Here is a 12275-nt window from a genome sequence, read left to right on the forward strand (position 1 = left end):
GAATACAGAGTTATGCCCTTTGGATTACAAAATGGCTCCCACTGTTTTCAAGCCTTCATGCATCACGTCCTGGCGGGTCTCCTCTACAAGAAATGCGTCTGCTTCTTGGACGACATCCTGATATTCTCAGAATCCGAGGAGACCCACGAGGGAGACGTCAAGGAAGTCCTGCAGAGACTGCAGGAACATAGGCTGTAAGCCAAGCTGGAAAAGTGCCAGTTCGACAGGAAGGAGGTAGATTTCCTGGGCTACAAGTTGTCAGACAAGGGGCTCGCCATGGACAGCGCCAAGGTTTGCGCAGTGTTGGACTGGAAGAGCCCGCGCAATCGGAAGGAGGTCCAGCGGTTTGTGGGTTTCGCCAACTTTTACCGCAAGTTCATCAAGGGGTTCGCGATGCAGACAGCGGCCATTACCGACACGCTCAGCTCCAAGAAGAAGAAGTTCATCTGGACGGAGCAAGCGGAGCAGTCCTTTCAGAACCTCAAGCGTCTCTTCTCGTCCGAAGAGCAGCTACTGCATGTGAATCCCAGCAGACCGATGAGAGTGGAAACGGACGCCTCGGACAGAGCCGTGGGAGCAGTACTGTTGCAGCGAGACCCGCAGGGGGACTGGAGACCGTGTGCCTTCTACTCTAGGAAGCTCAGCAAGTCAGAGCAGAACTACACCATCTGGGACAGGGAGTTGCTGGCCATTCATGCAGCATTCAAGGCGTGGCGGCACTTCCTCATCGGAGCCAAACACACAGTGCAGGTTCGCACGGACCATAAGAACCTGGAGTACTGGCGTACGGCAAGGTTCTTGAACCAGCGGCACATACGATGGGCGGAGTTCTTTGCAGATTTCGACTTCAGGATAGAGTACATCCCAGGCGACAACAACATCATGGCAGATGCACTGTCCAGAAAGCCGCAATACTTCGAAGAGGCGGCACCAGCAGCGGCCAAGCACATTTTCGCACCGGAAGCGTGGGCGTGCGCTGCAGCAACCGTGGACCTGGATGCTGTCCGTCGAGCGCTGCAGGAAGACCCCTTCGCACAAGCCAAGATGGAGGAGGTGCACAAGGGCACGGCGAAGGACAACGAGTTCCAGATACGCGACGGATTGCTCATCCGCAGAGGGGCCCTCTACGTACCGGGAGACGACCTCCGCGCAAAAGTACTGCAGCAGTTGCACGACGCACCCACCGCCGGGCACTTTGGCAAAGAGAAGACGGCAGAATTAGTTGCCAGAGATTTTTGGTGGCCCAAGATGCGGGGGGAGGTCGCGGATTACGTCTCGAGGTGCGACACCTGCCAAAGGGCCAAGTCAGTGCACAAACCACCGGCAGGACTGCTCGAACCGCTGCAGACACCGAGCGAACCGTGGGAGAGGGTGGCCCTAGACTTTGTCACGGATTTACCCAGCTCGAGAGGCAAGACGGCAGTGCTAGTGGTGGTGGACATGTTCACCAAAATGGCCCACTTCATTCCGTGCGCGAAGGTGGCCACGGCGGAACAGACCGCCAAACTGTTCATAGACCACGTGTTCAGAGTTCACGGTCTGCCACGGTCTATCTTGTCCGACAGGGGGCGACAGTTCATCTCGAACTTCTGGCAGAAGCTGATGGGTTTCCTGAACGTCAAGATCAACCTAGCGTCGGCAAGACACCCGCAGACCAACGGACAAGCGGAGCGCGTCAACGCCATCATGCAGCAGTACCTGAGATGCTATGCAAATCAGCAGCCAGCAACATGGGTGGACTACCTGCCGCTCGCTGAGTTCGCCTACAACAACACGAAGCACGTGTCCACGGGGGTGACACCGTTCTTCGCCAACAACGGGAGGCACCCCAGAACCTTCCCGGGATTAGAGAGACTGGGTGAGGGGGAGCCACAGGCAGCGGAAGCCTTAGCGTCAGAATTGCAGGAAGTTCACGAACAGCTTCGGAGGCAGTTAGAACTAGCAAAGCACGCATACAAACTGCAGGATGACAAGCACAGAAGGGTTGGGGAAGACATACAGGTGGGAGACTGGGTTTGGTTAGCAGCCCAGGCAGTGCCGACCAGATCGTTAGCTAAGAAGAAACTCGGACATAAGCAGCTAGGACCTTACCAGGTCGAGGCACAGATCAATCCAGTGGCCTTCCGGTTGACACTTCCGGAGGGATCCAGAATGCACCCAGTGTTCCATAGATCAGTGCTCACGCCCTACAAAGCACCTCACAGATTTCAGGAGCCGGGCACGGCACCAGACACGCCCAGGGAGACGCCCACAAGGAGGGGGTCGCCAAGAAGGGAACCCATCAACCAGGTCACAGAGATTTTAGACTCGAGATGGGGGGAAGAGGGAGTAGAATATTTCCTCGCCAGAGAAGGTACCCCGGCCAGCGCCAACCGCTGGGTGCCGGACTATGCCTTGGACGAGCCTCTTCTCAAGGAAGAGTTTCATGCCTTGTTCCCACACAGGCCCATGCCAGCCGCGTATTTCGACGACTGGCTTTTCACACCCACGCTTTCAGCCAGCACGTTCCAGGGGTTCACCTCGGACGAAGAACCGGCACTAGAAACACGTTCCCCGGAGGGATCGCCCTCGGGGTCTGCCTCAGACCGCTCTTATTGGTGGGACGATTGACCAGAGGAGCAGTGGAGCAGGAAGTGGCTGGGGGGTCCTTGGCAGGCAACGGCCCCAGAGGTGACCGGGGGAGAGATGGACATGGACGTGCTGGGGGAGGACCTTGGGTTCGAGCACGGCGGCCAAGAGATGGAAGCAGAGGAAATCGAGGTCGGCGAGAGAACGGAGGAAGAGCCGGACTTATACGGCTGGAGGCACGACAAGGGGGACGAACTGTATCCGCCATTCACCCCCACGACGATGGAGCACCCAGCACCCACACCTGAAGGAGGGGAGGGAGGAAGGGGGGGCTTCGAGGGGGGGATGGATGTCAGGGGGTCAGGAGCAGAGGCACAGGAAAGGGAGGAAATGGAGAGCGAGGAGGAGGAGTCCAAAGGAAATGTCAGCGATGACAGCGGTCCGAGGTCTCTGAGTCTTTCCAGCGAATCGGAAGAGTCCAGGAGGGAAGAGACCCCGGGGGGTAGTAAGACCCAGAGGAAGAGAGAGAGAAGGAAGAGGTGGAGTAAGATTAGAGTCTTAAACTGGTGCACAGGGGGCGGAGACTCAGACAGAGCTTCGCCGGTCTAGAGTCCAGACGTAGAGCTGGGACGCTGAGGCTTGGAAATGGAGACTATTCTTCAATAAAGACTTTGATACTGTACTACCGGCTAGCGTTGGTCCTTGGTGAGCTGGGACCAGGAGCCAGCCCTGACAGTACTATTTCTCAATAACGAATAATCCAGAAAAATTAAGAACACCGGTTGATGGTATTAAATGATGAGTGGTAATGAGCCACGATGATGATGATGATAATAATAATAATAATAATAATAATAATAATAATGTATTTATACCCTGCCTATCTGGGCAGCTTCCAACCAGATATTAAAAATAATACAGCATAAATAACAATCAGCAAGAATCCTTTAAAAATAAATAATAGCTTAATGGTTATAGCAGTTAAGAAAAGGAAGAACTCAAAAAGATGTTTAAAATATCTTTCAGTAAAAAACCGGAGGCATTCCTTTTAGGTTTAATTACAAACGATATTCCCGAAAATCAAAGGAAAGTATTCCTTTATGCAACAACAGCTGCCAGGATGCTTATAGCAAAAAACTGGAAAGGGAGGAAAATTCCATCAGTGAAAGATTGGCAAATTAAAATTTGTGAATACATAAATCTGGCAAGACTCACAGCATTTATAAGGGGACAATCGGACCAGAAATTATTAAAAGAATGGGGTTGTGCAAAAGAGTATATGAAAAAACATTGTTCTGGAGTAAGTATATTGGTATGTAATGAATGATGCTTTACAGGGTTAAAGGGGAAAAAATGGTGTATATAAAAAAAGTACAAAGATGAAAGTAATCTAACCAGACACAACAATACAGTAAGAGTAAATTTATTGAGGTTTTAGAACAAAGGAAGGAAGTCAATATGTGTAAATGTACGTAATGATATATATTTTTTTCCTGTAAATGTGTGCTTTTTCGTTTTCGTTTGGTTCTGTTTTGTTCCCCTTTTTTCTGGTTTTTTTTTGTATGTTCCGTTTTGTTTGTTTGTATAGTATTCTTTTGGATTCAATGTTTGTAATTTTTGTTATGATTTTGCATTGGAAAAAAAATTGAAGAAAAAAAGAAAAGGAAATACAGTAGTAAGAATAATGAACAAAGATAAAGACAAATAGCAGTTGGGGGAAAGGATGAGATGATGATGATGATGATGATGATGATATAATAGCAATTAATGGAGCCCCTGATCCCCTCTTTCCCAGGCACCTTCAACCTGCTGGTGAAATCCGCTGGTGCCGCAGAGGAAGTTCTGTGGACCCGGGCGGGGTGTCAGGGTGCCGCTTGGCGCCGTGCCTCAGCCACAATTCCCCAGCATCTGCTGCCCGGCTTCCAGGTGAGGTCTTGCGATCGAATCCAGCCTAGAATAAGAACAAGCAAAATCATCGTGAATAACAGCACCGGAAACTATTTTCTTTCCATTCCAGGTGATCTTTGAACTGCTCCGCGACGGCTTCGTGGGAACCGTGGCACTGGACGACGTAGCACTGGCGCCCGGCCCCTGCGCCACCCCCCTCCGCTGCAACTTTGAGGAGCCCGGCGCCTGCAATGTTTCAGGAGGAGGGTGGGTGCGGCGGCAGGGCGGCGGCACTTCAGGGCAAGGCCCGCCCCATGACCGCACCTTTGGCACGTCGGAGGGTGAGTGACGCCAGGGTCAGGCTGGATGACCGCCGGGTCCCAATATGGAAGGAGACCCCAACTGGAACTCGCCGCTTCCCTCCCCAGGACACTACATGGTTGCCGACACCAGCGCCCTGGCAGCGGGCGAAGCGGCGCCGCTGCGGACGGGGATGTACCTGCCGCTGGGGGGCACCCACTGTGTCGGATTCTGGTACTACCTGAGCGCTGGAGACGCAGGTAAAAGCTCGGGGTGGGATGGATGACCCACCAGGGTCCCGCCCTGCCAGAAAGCTTGATGACTCCACCAAGGCACTCTCTCGCCAGGCTCTCTGCGCGCCTCCGTGGAGGAAGAGGGCGGGAGGCAGGCCGAGGTGCTGGCAGCGGGTTCAAGGCGGCACGGGAGCTGGCGCTACGCAAATTTCACGGCGAAAGTTAGCAGCAAGTGGCGGGTGAGCGCCAAAGGGGAGAGTCAGGTTGGGGGAATGGTGCTGGGTTTGAGTTTGTGGCAGCATGCGGACCCCCCTCTCTCTGGCGCAGGTGGCTTTTGCGGCAGAAGGCAATGGAGAGGCTGTGCCATCGTATGTGGCTCTTGACGACCTTGAGGTGACACCGGGGAGCTGCCTCGGCGCTGGTAAGTCTTGGGAGTTGTAGCGCCGCATGACCAAAGGGTTCAGGGTGCAGAATATTGCCAGGGGATTGACTGCTCTGGCTTCTCTCCGCTCAGGCTCATGCGATTTTGAATCCGGCACCTGTGGCTGGAGGAAGCCCCACGGTGATTGGCGGAGCTGGGATTGGGCCGGGGCGGGCACGGACGGTGAGTCTCGCACGCGGTACCCCCAAGCGTCTGGGGCGGGAGGCTTATGACTTACGACCCCACAAGGTGGGTCGAGGGGATCGGAATGAATCGTTGCAATAATGGTTTGCTCTGACCCGGGTCCGGGTGCGAGTAATCGGGCTTCTCTCCCGATTATTATTTTCATTTCTCTCTAGGGCGCCACATCTCCGTCCAGGTGGGCACAGGACACCATGCTGCCCGCCTCGCCAGCGAGACCCTTGAAGGCACCGGCTGCTTCCACTTCCGCTACCGCATGACCTTCCAGGGGAAAAGTGGTGAGTCAGGTTTTACTTGGGCCGGTGGAACTCCCTGATGCAGGAAGGGAATTATTGTGGAGCCTCTGGCACCCGAACCCACTGCCCACATGACTCCACCTTCCTTTCCCTCCCCAGCAGGCAATGCTGAGCTCCGGGTGCTCCTGTCCAGCCCGCAAGGGGAGCGTGTGGTCTGGCGGGCAGCCAGCCACCAAGGTTGGGCCTGGCAGGAGGAGAGGCTTCTCATTGACAGCGGTGGTGAGTTCCAGGTAAGCCATCTCAGAAAGTTTGGTGCCTTTGAGACTGCCTGCCACTGGTGTTCCTATGATAATTAAACTTCCTTATATTATTCCTATTAAACTCCTTTAAATGTGACAGCCTTTGTCCACCTTTGGGACTGCCTGCCACTGGATGCCCTATAAAGACGTGGGGCTTTTCGGTTCGAAAAAGAGAATCCCAATTACCCCTTTGGGACTTCTTGCCACGGCACCATGAAACTTTGGGACTCCCTGCCACTTTGAAACGCCTCTTGCATGAGATGTTCAGCAGGTGGCGGATTCGAATTCCTTCCTGGCAGGAGGCACTGCTGGTTTGAACCCATGTCTCGCAGGTGGTGCTGGAAGTGGGCGCTGGCGATTGGTCCGGCACGGGCACCATTGCGGTGGACGACGTAGCATACGTGGCAGGAGGCGGGTGCGAGGAGCAGCGCCAGGAGAGCGGTGGTGAAGGTGAGGGGAGGCCCAATGCTTTGGGGATCCGGGGTTCGAGAGACACACAGGCGCATACAAAGGGTGTCTTCCCCCCCCCCCCAGGGAGCAGTGCCCCCACCCTGCCTTGGGAGGTTGCCGTTGCATCCGCAGCCGCCTGCGCCCTTTTTGGGGGGCTCCTGGCCTGGGCCGTCGCTCACCGCTGTCGGAAGAAGTGCTGGCCGTTGGAGGCACCCCAGTTCGAGGCCTTCGACAATGTTGCCTTCCAAGACGTGAGTCCCTCGCACCCTGGACCCCCTGTCCCACCCCCAGCCCCGTCCCCCTTCCATACGCCAGAGGCAGTCTACCTGCCTCCCTGTGATAAGAGGTGGGGCCTCCAGGGCCAGAGGCAGCCTACCTGCATTGGTGAATTCCATGCCTGGCCATGAACTACCCGCTTTGCATTTGCAGGACCAGGTTCGGATCGTGGAGCTGCCCGTCAGCGCGCCAACAGACTAGCCCCTTTCTCCCCAGAAGGATGCCTGCCTAGCTGGCGGGTTGGACTGGATGACCCTCAGGTCCCTTTCTGACTGGGCACGATTTCTCTGGACATGCTGAAGGCGGACAACACGAAACAAAGGAGAAAACTGTGGCATTTCTTCCGTAGCTGCTCTCGTCTCCTGTGAAATAAAATGGGATTTCTGCCCAAAAAAATGGTGTCGGGGTGTCTGTGCACGAACAGAGCTCAGGGAGTTTGGGACGGGGGGGGGGGACAGGCTGCTCCTGGGGCAGAGGAAGAGATCTGTCTTGGACTAGATGCCTCTTGGGGTCCCATCTCTGCATTTCAGGGGTCAGACCAGATGCCTCTTGGGGTCCCATCTCTGCATTTCAGGGGTCAGACCAGATGCCTCTTGGGGTCCCATCTCTGCATTTCAGGGGTCAGACTATATGTGTTTTAACAATGAGTCCGTAAGTGACTGTGGAGGCCAATTCTGGATCCACACGTCCTTTCACAGAGGGAGTTGATCACGGTGTGGATTTGCCAATGGTCAGGATGGGAGTTACAGCTCGGCAACATCTGGAGTGTCAAAGGTTCCCCATCTCTGGATTACTGGCACTGGCAGAGGAAGAGGGTAGTGGGGGGAGCTCACTGCCCCCAGCAGCGCAATCCGCCCCCACCTGCTCTCTGCTCCCCCCCCCCCCCCCGCTGCCGGAGCATGAAGCTCCACCACTAATTACTGGATCTATCCAGAGATACCTACTGCATGTCCCCCACAAGGTCTTCCAGCATATTTGCATGCCAAGTGGCATCTATTCCCCCCCCCCAAAAAAAATAATGTTCTCTTTAATGGTGGAGGTTGAAATGATTGATAGCTATAACAGTGGTTACCAAAAGGTGCTTCTAGAGTCCTTCAGTCACAGGAATATATGTGTTATTAATATAAGTATAAAAATTTTTAATGGTAGACAATGTAGCATCAGAGGTTAAGCAGATTTTAATATGTAGAAGTAGTCCATTAACAATGGGAAATGAGTATGTCCATCCTCTTCCTGCCCCAAAATGATGAGTATAGCAAAGGGCAAGAATAAGAGAAAAAAAGCCTGACATAGTCTGCATGCCTCTAGACTGATTTCAGTAAAGTTGGTGCTAGGAAACAAGAAAAGTGAGTTTTACTCCTGTACTTCTCTGCTTTTCAATCTCAAACTACAGGGTCTTAGACTTACACAATAAATTGATATTGATATCTAAAAATATTGGTTTAGGGTAAAAAAATGATGGTTTCAGTTGATTTAACTTCTTATTTCTGAAGTATCTGTGGATTTATATGAAATTACTTTCTTTGTTTCCTTAGAGAGTTTGGATAATTGTAATAAAATTTTCTTTTCTTTTTTTTTTAATATTTTTATTTTTCACAACCAATAAACAAAGAATACAAACAAATACAAAACAAAAAAATAAAAACAATACATACAAACAATATAAAGTACAGTGTACAAAAAAAATAAAAGAAAAAAGTTAAAAACAATTATTGTGTCTTTGCATTTTTTAACATTAGCTTGGATCTGCGACTTCCCCAGACCTTCCCACTCTGTATTCTAGATCTTATATTCTGACAGTAAATTCTTTCCCTCTGGCATATCTTTGGTTCAACTTAATCTTACTATCTTAACATAATTGCATTTCCATATGTCTTAAAACATTAGTCTTTCTTAATCATTAAATTTTTATGCTAATATTCTTTTAAATTCAATCTGATGTCCTCAAACATTCTTTATCTTATAATGCTTCTGTAAATAGTCTTTAAACCTCCTCCAATCTTCCTTCACCGTCTCTTCTCCCTGGTTTCTGATTCTGCCAGTCATTTCTGCTAGTTCTATATAATCGATAACCTTCATCTGCCAATAATTGTAATAAAATTTTCAATGAACTTAAGAACTGTAACATACCAAACAACATACAAAGTCAGATTTAACACACACACACACACTGTAATACATATTGTGAGTACAAATTATTATTCATTCCAAGTGGAATGAAAATCCAGTTAAATGGATTTAGAATATACTTCTGCAATGTTTTTACAGCCTGATTCCATATATGCCTTATCAAGCCCATTGAGTCTTAGGCTGCAATCTTATGCTCGTTTACCTGGGACTAAATCCCAGTAAACTCAGCAAGGGTTACTTCTGAGTACACATGCCTATGATGTCACTGTTAAACTCCTACAAATTACAAATTCTTGTCCTAGGAGTTCTTGAGAGACTTCCTGGGGTCATATGAACCAACCTGTTGTATATTTGTAATTCTAATACTAAGATATAAATTGATTTGTACGGTCCTGTTTGGTGTAACCTAACTTCCAGGGATGTTTGAAGGTCAATATTCTCAGCAACCTAGTAGGTTCCTGCTCATTAATGCAGAACAAGAGAATTAAGAGTATTCAGCCATTGGCACCTTGCAAGGGAGAACTGAGGACTGAAGACTCTGGGCAAAGATTAGCCATACTGTCAGAGCTGGCTCCTGGTCCAAGCTCACAAAGGACCAACGCTAGCCGGTAGTAAAGTATCAAAGTCTTTATTGAAGAATAGTTTCCATTTCCAAGCCTCAGCGCCCCAGCTCTACGTCTGGAGTCTAGACCGGCGAAGCTCCGTCTGAGTCTCCGCCCCCTGTACACCAGTTTAAGACTCTAATCTTACTCCACCTCTCCCTTCTCTCCTTTCTCCTCTGGGTCCTGCTGCCCCCCGGGGTCTCCTCCCTCCTGGACTCCTCTGACGCAGACGTTGACCCTCCTGACTCCTCCCGCTCTCTTCGGCGGGCTTTAGGACTTGGCTCCCTACCCGGGCTGCCAACTGTGCCGCCTTCCTGTACATTTGAACTTGGCGCGTGCGCGCGTTTAACCTTCCTCTTAACCGTTTCCTCACTCCCTGACGGAGGCGTGGTCAATCCTGCCTCATGTTCTCCCGCTGGTAGCGCGCCGCCTGATCCCGATGCCTGGGACTCCTCCCCCCTACTTCCCTCTGGTGTGGACGCTGGTCCAGATTTCCAGCTGCTGCTCTCTGAGTCCCCTCTGGCCCCTTCTCCCTGAAGAGCCCCCCTGGGTACTCCCCTTGCCCTGACCATGGGAGCCCCTTTTTGTGAATCCTGATTCACTGGACAGACTCAGAGACCTCGGATCGCTGTCATCGCTGACATTTCCTTCGGACTCCTCCCCTTCGCTCTCCATTTCCTCCCTCTCCTGTGCCTCTGCTCCTGAACCCCTGACATCCATCCGCCCCTCGAAGCCCCCCCTTCCCCCCTCCCCTTCCTCAGGTGTGGGTGCTGGGTGCTCCGTCGTTGTGGGGGTGAATGGCGGATACAGTTCGTCCCCCGTGGCGTGCATCCAGCCGGATAAGTCCGGCTCGTCCTCCGTGCTCTCGCCGACCTCGATTTCCTCTGCTTCCATCTCTGTGCCGCCGTGCTCGAACCCAACGTCCTCCCCCAGGACGTCCATGTCCATCTCTCCCTCTGTCACCTCTGGGTCCGTTGCCTGCCAAGGACCCCCCAGCCACCTCCTGCTCCACCGCTCCTCTGGTCGATCGTCCCACCAAAACGAGCGGTCTGAGGCAAACCCCGAGGGCGATCCCTCCGGGGAACGTGTTTCTATTGCCGGTTCTTCGTCCGAGGTGAACCCCTGGAATGTGCTGGTTGAAAGCGTGGGTGTGAAAAGCCAGTCGTCGAAATACTCGGCTGGCATGGGCCTGTGTGGGAACAAGGCATGAAACTCCTCCTTGAGAAGAGGCTCGTTCAGGGCATAGTCCGGCACCCAATGGTTGGCGCTGGCCGGGGTACCTTCACTGGCGAGAAAATATTCTACTCCCTCTTCCCCCCATCTCGAGTCTAAAATCTCTGTGACCTGGTTGATGGGCTCCCCTCTTGGCGACTCCCTCCTTGGGGGCGTTTCCCTATACGGGTCTGGTGCCGTGCCCTGCGCCTGAAATCGGTGAGGTGCTTTGTAGGGCGTGAGCACTGACCTATGGAACACTGGGTGCATTCTGGATCCCTCCGGAAGTGTCAACCGGAAGGCCACTGGATTGATCTGTGCCTCAACTTGGTAAGGTCCTAGCTGCTTATGTCCGAGTTTCTTCTTCGCTAATGATCTGGTCGGCACTGCTTGGGCCGCTAACCACACCCAGTCTCCCACCTGTATGTCCTCCCCGACCCTTCTGTGCTTGTCAGCCTGCAGTTTGTATGCGTGCTTTGCAAGTTCTAACTGCCTCCTAAGCTGTTCGTGAACTTCCTGCAATTCTGACGCTAAGACTTCCGCTGCCTGTGGCTCCCCCTCCCCCAGTCTCTCTAATCCCGGGAAGGTTCTGGGATGCCTCCCGTTGTTGGCGAAGAACGGTGTCACCCCCGTGGACACGTGCTTCGTGTTGTTGTAGGCGAACTCAGCGAGCGGCAGGTAGTCCACCCATGTTGCCGGCTGCTGATTTGCATAGCATCTCAGGTACTGCTGCATGATGGCGTTGACGCGCTCCGCTTGTCCGTTGGTCTGCGGGTGTCTCGCCGACGCTAGGTTGATCTTGACGTTCAGGAAACCCGTCAGCTTCTGCCAGAAGTTCGAGATGAACTGTCGCCCCCTGTCGGACAAGATAGACCGTGGCAGACCGTGCACCCTGAAGACGTGGTCTATGAACAGTTTGGCGGTCTGTTCCGCCGTGGCCACCTTCGCGCACGGAATGAAGTGGGCCATTTTGGTGAACATGTCCACCACCACTAGCACTGCCGTTTTACCCCTCGAGCTGGGTAAATCCGTGACAAAGTCCAGGGCCACCCTCTCCCACGGTTCGCTCGGTGTCTGCAGCGGTTCGAGCAGTCCCGCCGGAGGTTTGTGCACTGACTTGGCCCTTTGGCAGGTGTCGCCCCTCGAGACGTACTCGGCAACTTCCCCCCGCATCTTGGGCCACCAAAAATCTCTGGCAACTAATTCTGCCGTCTTCTCTTTGCCAAAGTGCCCGGCGGTGGGTGCGTCGTGCAACTGCTGCAGTACTTTCGCGCGGAGGTCGTCTCCCGGTTCGTAGAGGGCCCCTCTGCGGATGAGCAATCCATCACGTATTTGGAACTCGTCGTCCTTCACCGTGCCCTTGTGCACCTCCTCCATTTTGGCTTGTGCGAAGGGGTCCTCCTGCAGCGCTCGACGGACCGCATCCAGGTCCACGGTTGCTGAAGCGCACGCCCACGCTT

The 12275-nt window shown here is 52.8% G+C and overlaps 2 protein-coding genes across 9 annotated transcripts in view; one reads left to right on the forward strand and one right to left on the reverse strand.

Moving 5' to 3' along the window:
- The window catches only part of MAMDC4 (MAM domain containing 4), a 19495-nt gene extending 12228 nt beyond the window's left edge, over positions 1-7267 (forward strand). For 3 of the 8 annotated variants that reach the window (XM_083436165.1, XM_083436159.1, XM_083436163.1), the window contains 11 exons: positions 4364-4494; positions 4586-4796; positions 4884-5015; positions 5103-5227; positions 5316-5409; positions 5503-5592; positions 5769-5888; positions 6006-6136; positions 6478-6595; positions 6680-6846; positions 7025-7267. In XM_083436165.1, coding sequence (XP_083292291.1) covers positions 4364-4494; positions 4586-4796; positions 4884-5015; positions 5103-5227; positions 5316-5409; positions 5503-5592; positions 5769-5888; positions 6006-6136; positions 6478-6595; positions 6680-6846; positions 7025-7072 — 1367 coding nt within the window. In that variant the 3' untranslated portion in view covers positions 7073-7267. Of the gene's footprint in view, positions 1-4363; positions 4495-4585; positions 4797-4883; positions 5016-5102; positions 5228-5315; positions 5410-5502; positions 5659-5768; positions 5889-6005; positions 6137-6477; positions 6596-6679; positions 6847-7024 lie in introns of those variants that run through there. The other 5 variants (XM_083436160.1, XM_083436162.1, XM_083436161.1 and 2 more) reach the window with 5 other exon arrangements.
- Positions 4431-12275, reverse strand: part of LOC310675663 (uncharacterized protein) — a 25306-nt gene continuing 17461 nt past the window's right edge. Inside the window, exon 4 of the mRNA XM_083436650.1 lies at positions 4431-4519. The gene's annotated coding sequence lies outside the window, so the exon portion shown is untranslated. The remainder of the gene's footprint in view (positions 4520-12275) is intronic.

Source organism: Podarcis tiliguerta (genome assembly GCF_965153285.1).
Source record: "Podarcis tiliguerta genome assembly, chromosome: 4".
NCBI lineage: Eukaryota > Metazoa > Chordata > Lepidosauria > Squamata > Lacertidae > Podarcis > Podarcis tiliguerta.